General features: G+C 49.7%; 1 protein-coding gene across 2 annotated transcripts in view; it reads right to left on the bottom strand.

Moving 5' to 3' along the window:
- Positions 1-460: 460 nt before the first annotated feature.
- Positions 461-23,619, bottom strand: part of tmem198ab (transmembrane protein 198ab) — a 99,337-nt gene continuing 76,178 nt past the window's right edge. For both annotated transcript variants that reach the window (XM_067986747.1, XM_067986748.1), the window contains 5 exons: positions 14,456-14,692; positions 13,012-13,248; positions 10,180-10,755; positions 6,941-7,101; positions 461-1,414 (listed from right to left, as the gene is read on the bottom strand). In XM_067986747.1, coding sequence (XP_067842848.1) covers positions 1,271-1,414; positions 6,941-7,101; positions 10,180-10,755; positions 13,012-13,174 — 1,044 coding nt within the window. In that variant the 5' untranslated portion in view covers positions 13,175-13,248; positions 14,456-14,692 and the 3' untranslated portion in view covers positions 461-1,270. The remainder of the gene's footprint in view (positions 1,415-6,940; positions 7,102-10,179; positions 10,756-13,011; positions 13,249-14,455; positions 14,693-23,619) is intronic.

Consider the following 23,619-nt stretch of genomic DNA (forward strand, 5'->3'; position numbering starts at 1 on the left):
GAGGTGAGATTACTGGATGGGGACGAGAAGGGAAATTCAGTAACCATCCTCCTCTCAAACCCGAACAAAGGACAAACACACACACACACACATACACACACAAAGCAGCTGCCTCCAGTTCCCCATTTAGGACACGCGAAGGATAGGGGTCGCCAACTCTGGTTGGACGTATTCCTGGAGGTTTCATCACATGACCATGAACCCCCCACCCCGCCCCGCCTTTTTGTTTAAAAAATGTTCCCCCCCAACTCCCCACCAACGATTTTTCTCTCCTGCTTTTTTTTTGCTCGTAATAGTTGCCCTGGAGATTAATCTTCAATCCCCGGAGACTCCAGGGCAATCCTGGAGAGTTGGCAACCCCCAGTCAAGGACTTTGATCCGCACCAGACACGAATTTAAACAGATGGCTTAACATCGCAGAGGTTGGGCCCTGCTCTCTCCTTATGCCAGACCAGGACCCTTTCTTTAAATTAAATTTTCTTTTTTTTAAAAAAAAAAGAGATTCACTGACAACAGTTTTTTTTCTGTACAGGCACCTTTCTCTCCACACGCGCGCGCGCGCACGCGCACACGCACACGCACACGGCTTGTTAACATGCACAAAAAAAAATCTGCCTGGTGACAGCCAGTGGGAACGTCCGTCTGAGTCTCTCATTCCCGCCGACAGACGGGAGTTGGGGTCGGAGGGGAGTCGCTGGTCGGGCGAGGCACCCTTCTCCACAGAAAGCCATCATCTTGCCGCAGAGTCTCCTCTCCCGTGGGAACCAACGCCGTGTAGAAGTGGTGAAGGTTGTTATTTTCCTTGCAGGTGCGGAGCAGGGTTCCTCTCCCCCCCCCCCGAGACCCCCCCTCACCTCTCCGCCGGCCACCCACACCAGATTAAAACTCCGGCCTTGCAAAAAGAAACTATTGAGTTATGAGAATTCGTCCAGTTCAGGAAAACTGAAGAAAGGACCAGTAGGCCCGAAACCCTGCGAAAATCTGAGGTCTTCTTGTCGCAAAGTCCAAGGAAGCGTCAAGCGGGAAGAGGCCAAACCTTCCAGGCTAGATTCCAGTCACATCAGACTCACATGTATTTATATATATATATATATATATTTATATATTTCGTTTTTAATCACAGGCCCACATTGGCCGTTTTTTTTTTCAGCGAGAGTCGTGTCCGGGGTTTGTTTGTGTCTCTCTCTCTCTCTCTCTCCCTCTCCTCTTTCGTGCGGCGGCAGGAACAGGCAGCGAGAATCCGTTTCTTTTCCCTTCTTCTCGTCGCGTCTCACACGCGGACTGCGGGGGCCGAGGCCGTGAGAGGGACGGTGGAGCCGCAGTCGTAGTCTACATCGATCATCGCCTGGGCGTTCGTGCTGAAGCTGCTGGGAGATGTCCCCGACTGACGGTCTCGGAAACTTTGGATGTAACTCTGGGGAAACGAGAACGGCAAACAACGCCCTGCATTTATACAGCGCCTTTAAGACAATAAAACATCCCCGAGGTGCGTAAATCGGACAAAATTTGACACCCAGCCACACGAGGAGATATTAGGACAGGTGACCAAAAGCTTGGTCAAAGAGGTAGGTTTTAAGGAGCGTCTTAAAGGAGGAGAGAGAGAGGCGGAGAGGTTTAGGGAGGGAATTCCAGAGCTTAGGGCCTAGGTAGCTGAAGGCACGGCCGCCAATGGTGGGGCGATTAAAATCGGGGATTTTAGAAGTAAAGGGAATTAGGGGTTACGGGGAGCGGGCAGGAAATTGGACATGAATTTAGATTTGAGGTTAGGATCAGATCAGCCGTGATCTTATTGAATGGCGGAGCAGGCTCGAGGGGCCAATTGGCCGACTCCTGCTCCTATTTCTTATGTTCTTATGCAAGAGGCCAGAATTTGAGGAGTTCAGAGATCTCGGAGGGTTGTAGGGCTGGAGGAGGATACAGAGATAGGGACCCCCTGTAAATACCGACACACCCCCGGGGACCCCCTGTAAATACTGACACACTCCCGGGGACCCCCTGTAAATACCGACACACTCCCGGGGACCCCCTGTAAATACCGACACACTCCCGGGGACCCCCTGTAAATACCGACATACTCCCGGGGACCCCCTGTAAATACTGACACACTCCCGGGGACCCCCTGTAAATACCGACACACTCCCGGGGTCCCCCTGTAAATACCGACACACTCCCGGGGACCCCCTGTAAATACTGACACACTCCCGGGGACCCCCTGTAAATACCGACACACTCCCGGGGACCCCCTGTAAATATTGACACAGTCCCGGGGACCCCCTGTAAATATTGACACACTCCCGGGGACCCCCTGCAAATACTGACACACCCCCGGGGACCCCCTGTAAATACTGACACGCTCCCGGGGACCCCCTGCAAATAATGACACACTCCCGGGGACCCCCTGTAAATACTGACACACTCCCGGGGACCCCCTGTAAATATTGACACAGTCCCGGGGACCCCCTGTAAATATTGACACACTCCCGGGGACCCCCTGTAAATACTGACACACTCCCGGGGACCCCCTGTAAATACTGACACACTCCCGGAGACCCCCTGTAAATATTGACACACACCCGGGGACCCCCTATAAATACTGACACACTCCCGGGGAACCCCTGTAAATACTGACACACTCCCGGGGACCCCCTGTAAATATTGACACACTCCCGGGGACCCCCTGTAAATACTGACACACCCCCGGGGACCCCCTGTAAATATTGACACACTCCCGGGGACCCCCTGTAAATACTGACACACTCCCGGGGACCCCCTGTAAATATTGACACACTCCCGGGGACGCCCTGTAAATATTGACACACTCCCGGGGACCCCCTGTAAATACTGACACACTCCCGGGGACCCCCTGTAAATACTGACACACTCCCGGGGACCCCCTGTAAATACTGACACACTCCCGGGGACCCCCAGATTGGTGACGCTCTGACTTATGTATCTTCTGTCATGAAGCTAATTGGTCGGCAGTGTACCGGTGGGGCCTACTGACAAGGGGCCGATCTGAGAGCCCGTGATGGGGTTGCCAACCCTCCAGGATTGGCCTGGAGTCTCCGGGAATCAAAGATTAATCTGCTGGATGCTGCTACGCGCAAAAACCCGGGAGAAAAATCATAGGGTCCCTTAATCAAAACTGTGCTTATTTCATTTTCTTTGAACACTTTCATTTATTAGTTATAAAAATATTGGAGACGGGGGAGAAGAGTCTGTTTGACTGATAGTCATTGGATAACAAAGAGCCACTTCCCTTTCCAAGTGGGCATGGGAAGGCAGTGGACCAATGGCGGGAGTGTGTTGGGGGGGGGGTGGGGTTCGAGGCAGGAGGCCATGTGACGAAGGTAAAAAATTGCAGGGCTAGGAGGAAAGGGCAGGGGAGTGGGTCCAGCTGGATTGCTCTTGCAAAGAGCCGGCACGGACTCGACGGGCCGAATGGCCGCCTTCCGTGCTGTTACCATTTTGTGATTCTACGAAACCTCCGGGAACACACCCAAACACAACTGGCAACCCCTCGGTCGACTCCTCACATGGAGGACTAGCCCCCGGCTGCACTCCGACGGGGTCACCCTAGAATAACCCCTGAGTAAGAGCATCAAAGTATAGAATACGAGGAATCGGGTGAAGTGCACTTTGTAACTCAACAGAAGACATTTTTGCTCCTTGGACTCAGGCTCCTTTCAACTCAACAGATGGAACCATCGAATGGTACGGCACAGGAGGAGGCCATTCGGCCCGCCGTGCCTGTGCCGGCTCTTTGAAAGATCTATCCAATCTCGCCCTGCTCTTTCCCCATAGCCCTGCAATTTTCTTTCCCCCATCAAGTGTTAATTGTATTCAGTTGGTGGGTATCAATTGGGAATTCTCTTGGAACCTTTTATAAGAGAGCTGATCTGGGGTGTGGCGTGGGTGTAAATGTGGATCTCGGTGAATAGAGGCTTGGAAGCAACTGAAGACCAGGCTCTAGTATTCCATCCTTCACGACCGGGCTATCCAGTTTAGAACGCAAGTATTTATCCAATTCCCTTTTGAAAGTTGCTATTGAATCTGCTTCCACCGCCCGTTCAGGCAGCGCATTCCAGATCACAACAACTCGTAAAAAAAAATTCTCCTCATCTCCCCCTCTGTTTCTTCTGCCAATTATCTTAAACCTGTGTCCTCTGGTTACCGACCCTCCTGCCAATGGAAAGAGTTTCTCCTTATTTCCACTATTAAAACCCCACGATTTTGAACGATTTCTTTAAATCTCGCCTTGACCTCCTCTGATCTAAGCTCCCTCCGGACGTGAGACAATCTGTGGCAGAGCGTGATTCAGGCATCTGTGAATTAGGAAACAGAGCATCATTTTCCAATGAGTCCCACCTCAACGGAGGGGAGGGAGACAGTGATTTTAAAAACTCAGTCACGGGAAAATACAGCTCATAAGAACATAAGAAATAGGAGCAGGAGTCGGCCAATCGGCCCCTCGAGCCTGCTCCGCCATTCAATAAGATCATGGCTGATCTGATCCTAACCTCAAATCTAAATTCATGTTCAATTTCCTGCCCGCTCCCCGTAACCCCTAATTCCCTTTACTTCTAGGAAACTGTCTATTTCTGTTTTAAATTTATTTAATGATGTAGCTTCCACAGCTTCCTGGGGCAGCAAATTCCACAGACCTACTACCCTCTGAGTGAAGAAGTTTCTCCTCATCTCAGTTTTGAAAGAGCAGCCCCTTATTCTAAGATTATGCCCCCTAGTTCTAGTTTCACCCATCCTTGGGAACATCCTTACTGCATCCACCCGATCAAGCCCCTTCACAATCTTATATGTTTCAATAAGATCGCCTCTCATTCTTCTGAACTCCAATGAGTAGAGTCCCAATCTACTCAACCTCTCCTCATATGTCCGCCCCCTCATCCCCGGGATTAACCGAGTGAACCTTCTTTGTACTGCCTCGAGAGCAAGTATGTCTTTTCTTAAGTATGGATGTCTTTTCTTAAGTAAGCTCACGATCTGTGCGGAAGCAGAGAAATGTGAAATGATTGGAGGTGAAGGATAACATTTGGCGAATTTTGCCAGGAAGACCTAATATATCACAGGACAGTGGGAGGATGGAGGAGATAGGGAATGGGACTGGCATGTGGCTCCCACTCAATAATTCACCGAATCTCACTGCACATAAGAATATAAGTAATAGGAGCAGGAGTAGGCCACACGGCCCCTCGAGCCTGCTCCGCCATTCAATCAGATCATGGCTGATCTTCGACCTCAACTCCACTTTCCTGCCCAATCCCCATATCTCTTGATTCCCCATGAGTCCAAAAATCTATCTATCACAGCCTTGAATATACTCAATGACTCAGCATCCGCAGCCCTTTGGGGTAGGGAATTCCAAAGATTCACAACCCTCTGAGTGAAGAAATTCCTCCTCATCTCAGTCCTAAACGGCCGACCCCATATCCTGAGACTATGTCCTCTAGTTCTAGACTCTCCAGCCAGGGGAAACAACCTCTCAGCATCTACCCTGTCGAACCCCCTCAGAATCTCATATGTTTCAATGAGATCACCTCTCATTCTTCTAAACTCCAGAGAGTATGGGTCCATTCCACTCAATCTCTCCTCATAGGACAATCCTCTCATCCCAGGAATCAATCCAGTGAACCTTCATTGCACCGCCTCTAAGGCAAGTATACCCTCCCTTAGATAATGCTCCTGTTCTTATGTATCTAACCCGTGCTGTACCTGCCCTGGAAGTGTTTGATGGGACAGTGTAGAGGGAGCTTTACTCTGTATCTAACCCGTGCTGTACCTGCCCTGGGAGTGTTTGATGGGACAGTGTAGAGGGAGCTTTACCCTGTATCTAACCCGTGCTGTACCTGCCCTGGAAGTGTTTGATGGGACAGTGTAGAGGGAGCTTTACTCTGTATCTAACCCGTGCTGTACCTGCCCTGGGAGTGTTTGATGGGACAGTGTAGAGGGAGCTTTACTCTGTATCTAACCCGTGCTGTACCTGCCCTGGGAGTGTTTGATGGGACAGTGTAGAGGGAGCTTTACTCTGTATCTAACCCGTGCTGTACCTGCCCTGGGAGTGTTTGATGGGACAGTGCAGAGGGAGCTTTACTCTGTATCTAACCCGTGCTGTACCTGCCCTGGGAGTGTTTGATGGGACAGTGTAGAGGGAGCTTTACTCTGTATCTAACCCGTGCTGTACCTGCCCTGGGAGTGTTTGATGGGACAGTGTGGAGGGAGCTTTACTCTGTATCTAACCCGTGCTGGACCTGCCCTGGGAGTGTTTGATGGGACAGTGTAGAGGGAGCTTTACTCTGTATCTAACCCGTGCTGTACCTGCCCTGGGAGTGTTTGATGGGACAGTGTAGAGGGAGCTTTACTCTGTATCTAACCCGTGCTGTACCTGCCCTGGGAGTGTTTGATGGGACAGTGTAGAGGGAGCTTTACTCTGTATCTAACCCGTGCTGTACCTGCCCTGGGAGTGTTTGATGGGACAGTGTAGAGGGAGCTTTACTCTGTATCTAACCTGTGCTGTACCTGCCCTGGGAGTGTTTGATGGGACAGTGTAGAGGGAGCTTTACTCTGTATCTAACCCGTGCTGGACCTGCCCTGGGAGTGTTTGATGGGACAGTGTAGAGGGAGCTTTACTCTGTATCTAACCCGTGCTGGACCTGCCCTGGGAGTGTTTGATGCTGACGGTGGAGCTAATTTCTAACCATCCGCACTCCCAAATCGATGAGCACGAAATCCATCCCAACTCCCCCCCCCCCCACCCACCCCGATCCCACAAAGAGATACGAGAGATCAATGAAGAGGTGGGAAATCCAGATTGGTGGGTTTACGACCAACAAGTGAGGAACAGCACAGAGAGAGATTACGTAGAGAGCTCTGCTCAGTTACCTTCAGCGAGGCGAATAAACAAACATTAGAAACGGTGACTCACCGGAGAAAGCACATCGCCATCGTACCGACGTACCGGGTTGGGCTTTCTCCGGTACGCGGGCTCCTGGTACGTCTTGTGGTGCCTCCTCTTCTTCTTCTTCTTGTCTTCCTTTTGTCGTATTCTCATCAGCTGAACCCGCCTCTGCCTCCTGCTGATAATTACTGGGGGAAAGGGGGGTCGTGGGGGGTGGGGGTGGGGGTGGAACAAAAACGGGAGGCCAATCAGACTCGGTTTCTCGGCCATCGAGAGCGCCACGGTTTTCGGCGTTACCCGGGCGCCATTTTGTCCCAGCGAGCCGCCAAACCGTCCAGCGCGACTGACCGCACCCAGAAATTCCAGCGCGCTTTCTCCCCCTCCCGAGAAGCAAATAAAGGATGGGTGTCAGGCACGCTAAATTTCTGGAACTTTCCATTTCCTTTATTAACAATACAGCGGCACAGCAAGTGCACGTAGCTGATCGAGCCAGAGCAGGAAGGGACCCAGGTCAACTCCCACTCTATGCAGAGTTAACCCATCCCAGCCTGGGGGGCGCGGAGTAGGCGCTATTGTGGGATGCCACAGTTACTAAGGACTTTACATTCACGACCTCAGGACGTCCTAAAGCGCTTTGCAGCCGCCGAAGTAGTTACTGAAGTGCAGCCACTGTTGTAATGTAGGAAACGCAGCCGCCAATTTATGCACAGCAAGATCCCACAAACGACAATGTGATAATGACCGGATAATCAGTTTTTGTAATGATGACAGAGCTGCCGTCTTTCAGATGAGACGTCAGACCGAGGTCCCCTCAGGGGGACTTAAAAGATCCCACGGCCACTATTTCGAAGAAGGGCAGGGGAGTTCTGCCCGGTGTCCTGGGCCCGATATTTGTCCCTCAACCAACATCGGAAAGAAAAAACAGTTGATCTGGTCATTATTACATTACATCGTGTCTACAGTGCAGAAACAGGCCATTCGGCCCAACTGGTCTATGCCGGAATTATGCTCCACACGAGCCCCCTCCCTCCTCCCTCCCGACTTCATCTCACCCTATCAGCATATCCTTCTATTCCTTTCTCCCTCATGTGTTTATCGAGCTTCCCCTTAAATGTATCTCTGTTATTCGCCTCAACTACTCCTTGTGGGAGCGAGTTCCACATTCTCACCACTCTCTGGGTAAAGAAGCTTCTCCTGAATTCCCTATTGGATTTATTAGTGACTATCTTATATTTATGACCCCTAGTTCTGGTCTCCCCCACAAGTGGAAACATCTTCTCTATGTCTACCTTATCAAACCCTTTCATTATATTAAAGACCTCTATCAGGTCACCCCTCAGCCTTCTCTTTTCCAGAGAAAAGAGCCCCAGCCTGTTCAGTCTTTCCTGATTAGTATAAACCTCTCAGTTCTGATATCATCCCAGTAAATCTTTTTTGCACCTTCTCCAGTGCCTCTATATCCTTTCTATAATATGGAGACCAGAACTGTTCACCGTACTCCCAGTGTGGTCTAACCAAGGTTAGAATCATAGAAGTTTACAACATGGAAACAGGCCCTTCGGCCCAACATGTCCATGTCGCCCAGTTTATACCACTAAGCTAGTCCCAATTGCCTGCACTTGGCCCATATCCCTCTATACCCATCTTACCCATCTATACAAATTTAACATAACTTCTCTGCTTTTCAATTCTATCTCTCTAGAAATGAACCCCAGTGATTGGTTTGCTTTTTTTATGGCCTTATTAACCTGCGTCGCTACTTTTAGTGATTTGTGTATCTGTACCCCCAGATCCCTCTGCTCCTCTTACCCCATTTAGACTCTTATTTTCCAAGCAGTTTGTGGCCTCCTTATTCTTCCTACCAAAATGCACCACTTCGCATTTATCTATATTGAAATTCATTTGCCAATTACCCGCCCATTCTGCAAGTTTATTAATGTTTTCCTGTATTTTGTCACAGTCCTCCTCAGTATTAACTACACCCCCCAATTTGCTGTCGTCCACAAATTTTGAAATTGTACTTCCGATTCCCGAGTCCAAATCGTTTATGTAAATGGTGAACAACAGTGGTCCCAGCACCGATCCTTGGGGAACACCACTTCCCACCTTTTCCAGTCTGAGTAACTACCTTTAACCCCTACTCTCTGTTTTCTGTTTTGTAGCCAGCTTGCTATCCATTCTGCTACTTGTCCCCTGACTCCACATGCTCTGACCTTAGTCATAAGACTACTATGCGGTATCTTATTGAAGGCCTTTTGAAAATCCAAATATATTACATCTACTATGTTACCCGTGTCTACTCTTTCTGTTACTTCTTCAAAGAATTCAATAAGGTTGGTCAAACATGACCTTCCCTTCTGAAATCCGTGCTGACTATTCTTTATTATATTTTCGGTTTCTAGATGTCTTTCTGTGAGATCTTTGAGTAAAGATTCCGTTATCTTTCCTACCACCGATGTTAAGCTAGCTGGTCTATATTGCCCTGAACTGGTTCTATGCAGATAAATTTTAGCGGAAACCTGAAGCCTAACTGAACCAGCGCAAATTTGGGCGCAATTTTCCGATTGCGCCCAGAGTGGAAACACTACCCCCAAATACTTTATTTGAGGGCTGGCTCACCTGGTCTCTGTAGGCCCGTTACCCCCGGTTACAGTACCTTCCTTCTGTGAGGGAGTAGCCCTCCACTGTGACTTTTACATAGAATTATATTGAGTCTACAGCGCAGAAACAGGCCATTCGGCCCAACAGGTCCATGCTCCACACAAGACTCCGCCCACCCTATCGGCAAATCTTCTATTCCTTTCTCCCTCATGTACATATCCGGCTTCTCCTTAAATGCATCTATGCTGTTCACCTCAACTACTCCTTGTGGTAGTGAGATCCTCACCACTCTTTGGGTAAAGAAGTTTTTCCTGAATTCCCTAATGAATTTATTAGTGACTATCTTATATTTATGGCCCCTAGTTCTAGTCTCGCTCACAATTGGAAGCCCCTTCTACCCTATCGAACCCTTTCATAATCTTAAAGACCTCTATCATGTCACCCTTCGGCCTTCTGTTTTCTAGAGAAAAGAGCCCCAGCCTGTTCAATCTTTCCTGATAGTTATAACCCCTCAGTTCTGGTATCATCCTAATAAATCTTTTTTTTTGCACCTTCTCTATATATCGATTGAACTGCCCAAGGACTCCGAGGGCAGCCAACACCGGGCCGGGGGCCGTGGATCTCCCGGTCCCTGTAGGCCCGTTACCCCCGGTTACAGGACCTACCTTCTGTGTGGGAGTAGCCCTCCGCCGTGACTTTGAACTGCACCAGGACCCCGAGGGCAGTCAGCACGGGCCAGACGCCGAGGATCACCCAGCTGTACCAGCACACGGGCTGCACAGGTGCCACCTTGACCCGCTCGTAGATGTACTGCACCAGCAGGAAGAGCTCGATGAAGTAGTCCACCGTCACGGTGATGACGGCGCCTCCGAAGGCGGCGGTGGAGAGCACGGTGAAGAGGCGCTGCCACTGCAGGGTCAGCACCGCGAAGAACATGCCGGCCCCCAGCAGCAGTCCGATGGGGACCCAGACGGTGCGGGGGTGGTAGAACTGCTCCAGGGTGACCAGGCCCGCCACCGCCATCAGCAGGCCCAGCAGCAGGCCCACCATGAAGAGGCCGACGCTGCGCACCAGCATGGTGACCAGGCCGCAGAGGATGCCGATGCCCAGTCCGATGCCCATGCTGGCCTCCACGCTCAGCTGTGTGTCCAGCACCCTCTCCTTGTAGCACAGCATGAAGATGACAATGGAGCCAAACATCAAACCGGTCAGGAACATGATGGCCTTGAAGCAGCGATAGCCTGGAAAACAGAATCGGAAGGAGAGGCGGTAAGAAAGAAAAGGACTCACGTTTTATATACACAGCGACTTTCACCACCTCAGGACGTCCCAAAGCGTTTCACAGCCAATGAAGTACTTTTCTGAAGTGTAGTCACTGTTGTAATGTAGGAAACGCCAAAATTTGCGCACAGCAAGATCCCACAAACAGCAAGGTGATAATCACCAGATGATCTGTTTTTTTTAGTGATGTTGGTTGAGGGATTAATATCGGCCCCAGGACACCGGGGAGAACTCCCCCCTGCTCTTCTTCGAAATAGTGGCCGTGGGATCTTTCACGTCCACCTGACGGGGCCTCGGTTTAATTTCTCATCCGAAAAGACGGCACCTCCGACAGTGCAGCACTCCCTCAGTACTGGCACTGGGGAGTGTCGGCCTGGATTACGGGCTCAGGTCTCTGGAGACTCAGAGGCGAGAGTGTTACCCACTGAACCACAACTGGTACCTTAGCCCCAGCACTGAGCGGTGGTAATATTGAATGTCCATCTTTTGCCCACCAACTGACAGCTTCGGGGGAGTTGAAGGGGGGAGATGAAGGGGGTAGAGGGAGGAGTTGAAGGGGGAGGGGAGAGTTGAAGGGCAAGAGGGGAGCTGAAGGGGAGGGGGAGTTGTGGGGGGGGTTGAAGGGAGGAGGGGGAGCCGACGGGGGAGGTGAAGTCGACCAGGGTGGGGGGGGAGAGTTGAAGGGGGAGGGGAGAGTTGAAGGGGGAGGGGGAGTTGACGGGGGGAGCAGGGGGTTGAAGGGGGGAGTGGGAGTTGAAGTTGGGGGGAGTAGGAGTTGAAGGGGGGAGTGGGAGTTGAAGGGGGGAGGGAGAGTTGAAGTTGGGGGGAGTAGGAGTTGAAGGGGGGAGTGGGAGTTGAAGTTGGGGGGAGTAGGAGTTGAAGGGGGGAGTGGGAGTTGAAGGGGGGAGTGGGAGTTGAAGGGGGGAGTGGGAGTTGAAGTTGGGGGGAGTAGGAGTTGAAGGGGGGAGTGGGAGTTGAAGGGGGGAGTGGGAGTTGAAGGGGGGAGTGGGAGTTGAAGTTGGGGGGAGTAGGAGTTGAAGGGGGGAGTGGGAGTTGAAGGGGGGAGTGGGAGTTGAAGTTGGGGGGAGTAGGAGTTGAAGGGGGGAGTGGGAGTTGAAGGGGGGAGTGGGAGTTGAAGTTGGGGGGAGTGGGAGTTGAAGTTGGGGGGAGTAGGAGTTGAAAGGGGGAGTGGAAGTTGAAGGGGGGAGTGGGAGTTGAAGGGGGGAGGGAGAGTTGAAGGGGGGAGTGGGAGTTGAAGGGGGGAGGGAGAGTTGAAGGGGGGAGTGGGAGTTGAAGGGGGGAGTGGGAGTTGAAGGGGGGAGGGAGAGTTGAAGGGGGGAGTGGGAGTTGAAGGGGGGAGGGAGAGTTGAAGGGGGTAGTGGGAGTTAAGAGGGGAGAGCATGTGAAAAATCGGGCTCCAAAGAGTAACACTGCAGGCAGAACCCGTCCTGGTTCATTGTTGCAGGAGTCAGCGATGATGAAAGAGGAGATGATTAAGTTCTCATGTTTCAGGTTGCGATGGGGCAATCTGTTCAGAGACGCCTGACAGGCAGACAGACCGACCGACCGATCGACTGACAGTCTCTCTCTCTCTCACACTCCCTCCCTCCCTCCCAGGTCCAGGCCCAGGCCCAGGCCCACCAATCGACCAAAGACAAATAAATGAGGGACAAGTCCCGATGGGAAGTGCCAGCGTTAAATCTCCCGTTGACTGGCTGAGTCTTGGCGTCACGAGACACGACTCGCAAGATACTTCAGGATTAGGAGGACTCATCGGCCCAGGGGTCGCCAACCCTCCAGGATTGCCCTGGAGTCTCCAGGAATCGAAGATTGATCGCCAGGACACTGCTACGAGCAAAAACACGGGAGAAAAATCATCGGGGCATTAAAAAAAAATATTGTGTGTTTTTTCATTTTCTTTCAATGCTTTTGTTTATTAATTATTAAAATATTGGTGATGGGGAGGGTATAAATGGGCTGTTGATCAGGGGGGTGCGGTGATGAATCCTCCAGGAATACGTCCAACCAGAGTTGGCAACCCCACACTCGGCCCTTCTTAGCCTGTCCATTTCGAAAGGCCTACGTGTTCGCCCCTCCCCCACCCCACAACCATCCAAAGGTCACTCGGCCCATTCCAAGGTGTTAGGAGGAGGGACAATAAGAAAAATAAACTTTATAAAGCTCAGATCATGATCCTCCAGACGCCATTCGCTTACCAAAGAAACAGTAGATGACCCCAAAGAGACAACACATGGCACAGACGACGGACGGTACAACGTCATACTTCCGGTCAATTTCCTGATCGCAGGTGTGGATCGCACCCTGACCCGTGCCGTGAGTCAAAAGTTTAAAGTGCAAAGTCCGAAGTGTAGAGGTCATGGCTTTGTGATGTCTGCGGCAGCGGCCAGTGAGAGCAGAGGTCAAGAGGTGGCTTCCATTCACGGGCAGAGAAGCTGGAAATAAAAAACAAGCAGAAGACATCACACTGGGCAAGGATCGAGGGGGCAGCAGGGAGAGACGGGCCGAGTCTCACCGGGGGGGGACGGCGCCGAGAGACGGGCCGCGTCTCACCGAGGGGAACGGCGCCGAGAGACGGGCCGTATCTCACTGGGGGGACGGCACTGAGAGACGGGCCGCGTCTCACCGGGGGGAACGGCGCCGAGAGACGGGCCGTATCTCACTGGGGGGACGGCGCTGAGAGACGGGCCGCATCTCACCGGGGGGAACGGCGCCGAGAGACGGGCCGTATCTCACTGGGGGACGGCGCTGAGAGACGGGCCGTATCTCAATGGGGGACGGCGCTGAGAGACGGGCCGCGTCTCATGGGGGGACAGCGCTGAGAGCCGGACATCTCTGTAACCTCCTCCAGCCCTACCACCCTCCGAGGTCTCTGCGCTCCTCCAATTCTGGCCTCTTGCGCACTCCCTGATGTTCTTCGCTCCACCATTGGCGGCCGTGCCTTCAGCTGCCGGGGCCCTGAGCTCTGGAATTCCCTCTCTAAACCTCTCCGCCTCTCTCTCCTCCTATAAGATGCTCTTTAAAACCGACCTCTTTGACCAAGCTTTTGATCACCTGTCCTAATATCGCCTTATGTGGCTCGCTGTCAAGTTTTGTTTGATAATCGCTCCTGTGAAGCACCTTGGGACATTTTACTACGTCAAAGGCGCTGTATAAATGCAAGTTGTTGTGTTCAAAATTATGAGGGGTTTTGATAGAGTAAATAAGGAGAAACTGTTTCCAGTGGCAGGAGGGTCGGTAACCAGAGGTCACAGATTTAAGATAATTGGCAAAAGAACCAGAGGGGGAGATGAGGAGAATTTTTTTTAACACAGCGAGGTTTAATGACCTGCAATGCGCTGCCTGAAAGGGTGGTGGAAACAGATTCAATAATAACTTTCAAAAGGGAATTGGATAAATATTTGAAGGGGAAAAATTTGCAGGGCTATGGGGAAAAAGCAGGGGGAGTGGGACTAATTGGATAGCTCTTTCAAAGAGCCGGCACAGGCACGATGGGCCGAATGGCCTCCTTCTGTGCTGTAGGATTCTATGATTCTATAACGGAGCTCACCCAATGGCTTTGGTTTTAAGTGAGCTGCCCACCCACCCCCCGCCAAAAATTAGCTGCACGAGACCAGAGAGGTTACCGGGACCTGCACACACCTGCTCGTTCCTTAAAGCGATTTGCAGCCTTCCCCCTCTTACTGTGCAGACTTTGCCCGCGGTGACCATACTGGCACGGTCTGCACCGATGTGTGTCCAGGATGCGTCCCTGCTCGCCGCCCCTCGAGTCCTCTCAGTTGAAAACAAAACCGGTCCAAGCTCTGGGTCGCTGACTGGCATGAGCGCAGATCCCAACCCGCTGATTCTGTTCGATATGGTTCGGCAATAGGTGCTCCCCTAGAACCAAAATCACACCTTCAATCGGTGTCAGGCACCCGCACACCTTTTTTTTAAAAAACTTGCCCGATTTTACGAGCCTGTGCTGTCTGTCGTGCCCGAATATCTCCACCCGCGTCGCCAGTGGACGAGGCTCCGCCAACCCTGCTACCTTTTACCATTCTCCCGTAAACTTTTCCCGTGCTTGCTGCACTGTCATTACGGGGCAGTTTGAAGGGGAGCTTTACTCTGAATCTAACCCACGCCGCACAGAGGAAGCGGAGGAGGCCGTCCAGCCCCTCGGGCCTGTTCCACCGTTCAATGAGATCATGGCTGATCTGTATCCCAACTCCTTCCACCCGCCTTAGTTCCATATCTCTTAATACCCTTGGCACGCAAAAATCTATCGATCTCAGATTTAAAATCATTAACTGAGCTAGCAACTACTGCCATTTGTGGGAGAGAGTTCCACACTTCCACTACTCTTTGCGAGAAGATGTGTTTCCAAACTTCTCTCCTGAACGGCCTGGCTCTGATTTTAAAGTTCTGTCCCCCAGTCCTAGACTCCCCCCACCAGCGGAAAAAGTTTCTCTCTATCTACCCTATCAATTCCTTTCAAAATCCTAAAAACCTCAATCAAATCGCCTTTTAACCATCTATATTCCAGGGAATACAAGCCTAGTTTATGTAATCTCTCCTCTTGGAGCCCTGGTCACATTCTGGTCAATCCGCGCTGCACTCCCTCCAAGGCCAATATATCCTTTCGAAGGTGCGGTGTTCAGAACTGTACACAGTACTCCAGATGTGGTTTAACCAGGACTTTGTACAGCTGTAGCAAAACTTCCTCCCCTTTATATTCTAGCCCTCTAGTTATAAAGGCTAACATTCCATTAGCCCTTTTGATTATTTTTTGTACCTGACCGCTACATTTTAGTGATCTGTGTACATGGACACTTAAATCTCTTTGCACCTCCACTGTACCCGCCCTGGGAGTGTTTGATGGGACAGTGTAGAGGGAGCTTTACTCTGTATCTAACCCGTGCTGTACCTGCCCTGGGAGTGTTTGATGGGACAGTGTAGAGGGAACTTTACTCTGTATCTAACCCATGCTGTACCTGCCCTGGGAGTGTTTGATGGAGCAGTGTAGAGGGAGCTTTACTCTGTATCTAACCCGTGCTGTACCTGTGCTGGGAGTGTTTGATGGGACAGTGTAGAGGGAGCTTTACTCTGTATCTAACCCGTGCTGTACCTGTGCTGGGAGTGTTTGATGGGACAGTGTAGAGGGAGCTTTACTCTGTATCTAACCCGTGCTGTACCTGCCCTGGGAGTGTTTGATGGGACAGTGTAGAGGGAGCTTTACTCTGTATCTATCCCGTGCTGTACCTGTGCTGGGAGTGTTTGATGGGACAGTGTAGAGGGAGCTTTACTCTGTTTCTTGCCCATCTCACTCTTCCTGGATGGAAAGCCCGGATGTTCCAACATGTATTGTCACCACATCCGCCACATAAAGACCGGATGAGCACAGAGCCATCACACTGTGGCCCTCACTGATCTGGCGATGGTGGGAAAACACAACCCCTCCATCTTTCCTCAGTTCGAACTTCCAACTGCAAAAATCAGTAATAAACATTTCTCCAGCTCCCCTTTATCTTATTATCAAACAGAATAATTTGATAATTCTGTGATCAAATTATCAGAGAAGATTTGCGCTCTTCTCTGGCAAATCATGGACCTCACTGATTAAATTTGTTCCCACTCTTCAATCAATTCTGTTCGCACGGTGCAAGAATCCGACTCTTGGGAAATGATTAATTTGTAGAAATTAGCATAAATTTGCACAGGTTAATTAGATACGATAATTATCAAATGAGAGCATTTGTGATGACATGACAATGGAGATTAGTTTCTTTCTGGTGGAATCATCTTGTTTAGAATCTTCCCTCGGGATAGAAGTGTAATCTGCCTGAGTTCTTCAATAAAAATTATAAACACTTACTGGCTCCAATCTTTTAAGAAGGATAGACTTGCATTTCCGTCACATCTTATAGCGTCTCTCAAACTTCTTCACAACTTCCTCGTTGTTATGGAGATGGACCAGGGCAGCCATTTTGCGCACAGCAAGATCTAGTGATGGGCAAGGAGGCGGCTGACCAGTTCGCCTGTTTTTACTTCTGACGGTGGGAGGCCCTTCTACAAATATTGTCCGATCACCTTCAGCACTCGACTCGGCCACTCGAGTTTAGAAGAATGAGAGGGGATCTCATTGAAACATATAAAATTCTGACAGGGCTAGACAGACTGGACACAGGGAGGATGTTTCCCCTGGCTGCGGGGGTCCAGAACGAGGGGTCACAGTCTCAGGATACGCCTCGGTTATAAAATTCTCAAACTTGTGTTCAAATCCCTCCGTGGCCTCGCCCCCCCCCTTCCTATCTCTGTAACCTCCTCCGGCCCTACAGCCCTCCGAGATCTCTGCGCTCCTCCGACTCTGGCCTCTTGCGCATCCCCGATTTTCATCGCCCCGCCATTGGCGGCCGTGCCTTCAGCTGCCTGGGCCCTAAGCTCTGGAATTCCCTCCCTAAAACTCTCCGCCTTTAAGACGCTCCTTAAAATCTCTCTCTTTGACCAAGCTTTTGGTCACCTGTCCTAATATCTCCTGATGTGGCTCGGTGTCAAATTTTGTCTGATTTACGCTCCTGCGAAGCGCCTTGGGGATGTTTTACTATGTGAAAGGTGCCAGAGGAATCTAGAGTGTTAAAATGTTGAAGGGATTCGATAGGGTAGAAACAGAGAAACTATTTCCTCTGGTGGGGGAGTACAGAACAAGGGGGCGTAACCTTAAAACTAGAGTCATTAAGGAGGGAAATCAGGAGACACTCTCTCCCCCAAAAGGCTTTGGTTGCTGAGGGTCAATTGGAGCTTCCAAGACTGAGATCGGTAGAGTTTTGTTGGGTAAGGGGTATCAAGGGAAATGGAGCAAAGGCGGGTAAATGGAGTTGGGATACAGATCAGCCAGGATGGAATTGAATGAACAGGCTCGAAGGGCTGAATGGCCTCCTGTTCCGACTGATCAAATCGAGGGTCAAACACTTTACCACAGAGAAATGAATGTTCCTCCTGGCCCCACAAAAACCTTCCCACCCGCTGCCAGTGACCATCGGACCCCCCTTACCTCCCCCCATGCCCCCCAGTATTGCCCCCCACCTTCTGGCTCGGCTTCACGGTGGAGACACTGGATTTCCACTCCCCCCACCCCACCCCTGCCTCCCCTCTTTCCCCAATAGACCAGCCGCCTGCCAGCGCTGGTTGGGGTGGAGACAGCTTGCTGATCAAACAAAAATGAGGCCCGGCCGAGGAGATGACTTGTTACAGGTGTCAGCTGTGGCTCAGCGGGCAGCACTCTCGCCTCTGAGTCAGAAGGTTGTGGGTTCAAATCCCACTCCAGCGACTTCAATCCATAATCCAGTGCCTGCACTGAGGGAGTGCTGCACTGTCAGAGGTGCCGTCTCTCTCAGATGAGACGTTAAACTGAGGCCTCCTCAGCAGGACAGGAAAGATCCCATGGCCACTATTTTGAAGAAGAGCAGGGGAGTTCTCCCCAGTGTCCTGGGCCAATCTTTATCCCTCAACAAACACCACTAGAAAACTGATTGTCTGGTCACTATCAAATTGCTGTTTGTGGGATCTTGCTGTGCGCACATTGGCTGCTGCATTTCCTACATTACAACAGTGACCACGCTTCAAAAAAGTACATCATTGGCTCTGAAGTGCTTTCGGGGTGTCCTGAGGTTGTGAAAGGTGCTATATAAATGCAAGGTCTTTCTTTCTGAACCAACTTGAGCCCCAGGGGAAGCTGTTCAGTATTTCTCATCCACGACTGGGCAAAATGAAGCGGGGAATGAGACAATAGGTTGAGGTCAAGGTATTCACAGGTTATCGATAGTGAGCATATCTACATGAACACTACTCTCCCCTTCTTCTGTGAGGCCTCATTAAGCCGCCTCTCCCTCTGACTGGGCCAGCGACGAGAAAGGGGACCCACCCAAAATTCGTTAACCCGTCTGGCTGCACGTTTTCTGGAAATTTCTCTTATTTTATGACGCCCGCAACTTCAGGCAGACTACCGTAAAGGGAGAGAGACCCACCACCTGATAAACTGGGAATGTAGGAACAGGAGGAGGCCCATCCAGCCCCTCGAGCCTGTTACATAGGATCAGGAGTAGGCCCATTCAGCCCCTCGAGCCTGTTACATAGGATCAGGAGTAGGCCATTCAGCCCCTCGAGCCTGTTATATAGGAACAGGAGTAGGCCATTCAGCCCCTCGAGCCTGTTACATAGGATCAGGAGTAGGCCCATTCAGCCCCTCGAGCCTGTTACACAGGAACAGGAGTAGGCCCATTCAGCCCCTCGAGCCTGTTACATAGGAACAGGAGTAGGCCATTCAGCCCCTCGAGCCTGTTACATAGGATCAGGAGTAGGCCGTTCAGCCCCTCGAGCCTGTTACATAGGAACAGGAGGAGGCCGTTCAGCCCCTCGAGCCTGTTACATAGGAACAGGAGTAGGCCCGTTCAGCCCCTCGAGCCTGTTACATAGGATCAGGAGTAGGCCCGTTCAGCCCCTCGAGCCTGTTACATAGGATCAGGAGTAGGCCCGTTCAGCCCCTCGAGCCTGTTACATAGGATCAGGAGTAGGCCATTCAGCCCCTTGAGCCTGTTCTGCCCTTCAATTAGATCATGACTGGTATGTATCTTAACTCCATTTACCCACCTTGGCTCCATAACCCTTAATATCCTTGCCTAACAAAAATCTATCAATCTCAGTTTTGATAGCTCCAATTGACCCCCAGCCTCAACAGCTTTTTGGGGGAGAGAGTTCCAGATTTCCACTCCCCTTTGTCTGAAGAAGTGCTTCCTGACATCACCCCTGAACGGCCTGGCTCTAATTTTAAGGCTCTGCCCCCTTGTTCTGGACTCCCCCCACCACAGGAAATAGTTTCTCTCTATCCACCCTCTCAAATCCTTTAATCATCTTAAACACCTCGATTAGATCACTCCTTAATCTTCTATACTTGAGGGAATACAAGCCTAGTCTCTGCAACCTGTCCTCGTAATTTAACCCTTTAAGCACCGGTACCGTTCTGGTGAATCTGCGTGAATTCCGGGACCTCCATACTCGGGCACATGGAGTCAACCAAGAATCAGGCCCCATCGTTTCTGATGTAGAATCATACAATGGGTACAAGACAGAAGGAGGCCATTCAGCCCATCGATCCTGTGCCGGCACTTTGTAAGAGCAATCCAGCTAGTCCCATTCCCCAACTCTTTCCCCACAGCCCTGCAAATTTTTTCCCTTCAAATATCTATCCAATTCCTTTTTGAAAGCCACGATTGATTCTGCTTCCACCGCCCTTTCAGGCAGCGCAATCCAGATCATAACTACTCGCTGCATAAAAAGTTTTTCCTTATGTCGCCTTTGGTTCTTTTGCCAATCACCTCAAATCTGTGTCCTCTGGTTCATGACTCTTCCGCCAATGGGAATAGTTTCTCTTTATTTACTTTATCTAAACCCTTCATGATTTTGAGCACTTCCATCAAATCTCCTCTTAACCTTCTCTGTTCTAAGGAGAACAACCCCAGCTTCTCCAGTCTATCCACGTAACTGAAGTCCCTCATCGCTGGAATCATTCTAGTAAATCTCCTCTGCACCCTCTCTAAGGCCTTCACATCCTTCCTAAAGTGCAGTGCCCAGAATTGGACACAATACTCCAGCTGAGGCCGAACCAGTGTTTTATGAAGTTCCAACATAACTTCCTTGCTTTTGTACTCTATGCCTCTATTTATAAAGCCCAGGATCCCGTATACTTTTTTAACCGCTTTCTCAACTTGTCCTGCCACCTTCAAAGATTTGACATATACCCCCAGGTCTCTCTGTTCCTGCACCCCTTTTAGAGTTGTACTCTTTAGTTGATATTGCCTCTCCTCTTCCTGCCAAAATGCATCACTTCACACTTCTCTGCGTTAAGAACATAAGAAATAGGAGCAGGAGTAGGCCATACGGCCCCTCGAGCCTGCTCTGGCATTCAATAAGATCATGGCTGATCTTTGACCTCAACTCCACTTTCCTGCCCGATCCCCACACCCCTTGATTCCCTCAGAGTCCAAAAATCTATCAATCTCAGTCTAGGAAATAACCAGGGATGTAGATAGGGCTTTAAACTAAATAAGGGGGAGGGTCCCGGTGGAGAGAAATCTAGAATGCTAAAGAGAAAAGACAAAGAAGCAGCGCAGGAAAGTGATTGGGGTAAGGATAACCAGATTGTGTCAGGAAGGGACAGAGCGTACAAACAAAAGACAACAAATAGGGTCCGGGTAAGAAAAAAATAGTAAGACAAATAGGGCCAGAGTACAAAAAAATGTTAAGATGTCCAAAAATGTTAAAAAGACAAATCTAAAGGCACTGTATCTGAATGCATGAAACATTCGTAATAAGGTAGACGAATTAACAGCGCAAATAGATGTAAAGGGATACGATATAATTGCAATTACAGAGACATGGCTGCAGGGTGACCAAGGCTGGGAACTGAATATCCAAGGGTATTCGATATTTAGGAAGGACAGGCAAAGAGGAAAAGTAGGTGGGGTGGTGTTGTTAGTAAAGGATGAAATCAGAGCAATAGTGAGAAAGGATATCGGCTCAGAAAATCAAGATGTAGAATCAGTCTGGGTGGAGTTAAGAAGCACCAAGGGGCAGAAAACACTGGTGGGAGTTGTCTATAAGCCTCCAAACAGTAGTGGTAATGTCGGGGATGGGATCAAACAGGAAATTAGAGATGCATGTAACAAGGGTACTACAGTAACCATGGGTGACTTTAATCTACATACAGACTGGCCAAACCAAATTAGCAATAATACTGTGGAGGATGAATTCCTGGAGTGCGTACGAGATGGTTTTTTAGACCAGTACGTTGAGGAGCCAACCAGGGAACAGGCTATCCTAGATTGGGTATTGTGCAATGAGAAGAGGTTAATTAATAATCTTGTTGTGCAGGGTCCTTTAGGGAAGAGTGACCATAACATGATAGAATTCTTCATTAAGATGGAAAGTGAAGTAGTCCAATCCAAAACTAGGGTCCTAAATCTAAACAAAGGAAACTACGAAGGTATGAGGAGTGAGTTGGCTATGATAGATTGGGAAGCTTCATTAAAAGGCATGACGGTGGATAGGCAATGGCTAACATTTAAGGAAGGAATGCATGAATTGCAACAATTATACATTCTTTTCTGGCGCAAAAACACAAAAGGAAAAACGGCCCAACCATGGTTAGCAAAAGAAATTAAGGATAATATTAGATCCAAGGAGGAGTCAAATAAAGTTGCCAGAAAAAGTAGCAAGCCTGAGGATTGGGAGCAATTTAGAATTCAGCAAAAAAGGACCAAGAGATTGATTAAGAGGGGAAAGATATAATATGAGAGTGAACCTGCAAGGAACATAAAAGTGGACTGTAAAAGCTCCTACATGTATGTAAAAAGAAAAAGATTAGTGAAGACAAATGTAGGTCCCTTACAGTCAGAAACAGGAGAATTTATAATGGGGAACAAGGAAATGGCAGAGCAATTAAACAAATACTTTGGTTCTGTCTTCACAGAAGAGGACACAAATAACTTCCCAGAAATGCTAGGAAACCAAGAGACTAGTGAGAAGGAGGAATTAAAGGAAATTAGTATGAGTAAAAAAATAGTGCTGGAGAAATTAAAGGGACTGAAAGCCGATAAATCCCCAGGACCTGATAATCTGTATCCCAGAGTACTAAAAGAGGTAGCCATGGAAACAGTGGATGCATTAGTTGTCATTTTCCAAAATTCTATCGATTATGGAACAGTTCCTGCAGATTGGAGGGTGTCAAATATAACCCCACTATTGAAAAAAGGAGGGAGAGAGAAAACAGGGAACTACAGACCGGTTAGCCTAGATTTCTAGACACGAAAGGCATCAAGGGGTGTGGGGAGAGAGTGGGAATATGATATTGAGATAGAGGATTAGCCATGTTCATATTGAATGGCGGAGCAGGCTCGAAGGGCTCCCTCCAGTCCGAGAAACAACCGTTCACCACTACTCTCTGATTTGTATCGGCTCCATGAAACACTCAGCAGATGGTTGAAGCACTGGGTCTAATCTAGTGGCAATCAGATGGAAAATGCAAGCTCTCCGCCAGCAGCAGATAAACCTCTGTTATAGTAACTACACTGTAACAGGAACAAGCACTGTCGGGGTTGGGGGGAGGTCTCCCCCACCAATGAATTATTAAATTGCTGGAGAAACTGTGAATTGTTAAAGGTCATTTTCGATATCCCAGTTCACTCCCGCAGTTTGAAGTGGCCCCTTTTGTAAATCAATGCTGTGGAGAAACAGTCAGACTCTCCCATCTCTGAGTCAACAGGAGATTTTCCTCTTTTTTAAAAAAAAAATCATACGCTCTTTGAAAGGTCGTGTGTTTGAATCCCGGCTGTGCAGCATTCGAAATCCGGTGCCTAAAGACTCACCCTCTTCAAGTTTAAAACGAGAACTCACGGGCCTAAAGCTGCCGATTACAGGACAGCCTGACTCAACTAGGCCTCAAAGTAGATAAGACGAGAAAAGCAAAAAAACTGCAACGGTGGATTCACGGGGGAGAAAAAGTCTTTGGAAATGAAAGCCTGGCATTTATCATAGTTCTTTAGTAGACCGATCAGAAATATGCCAAGGCATTTCACGCACGATGAATTATTTCGAAGTGTGGTAACTGATGTAATGTGGGCAAACATGGCAGCCATTTTGCAGACAGGGAAATCCCACAAATAGCAATTAATTTGAATTAATCAGGTAATACGACTCTTCTTTTGGCAATGCAGGTTGAGAGAGGGACATTGGCCAGTACACATGGAGAACTCCCTGCACTTCTTTGGGATCTG

Source organism: Heptranchias perlo, chromosome 7, assembly GCF_035084215.1.
Source record: "Heptranchias perlo isolate sHepPer1 chromosome 7, sHepPer1.hap1, whole genome shotgun sequence".
Taxonomy (NCBI): domain Eukaryota; kingdom Metazoa; phylum Chordata; class Chondrichthyes; order Hexanchiformes; family Hexanchidae; genus Heptranchias; species Heptranchias perlo.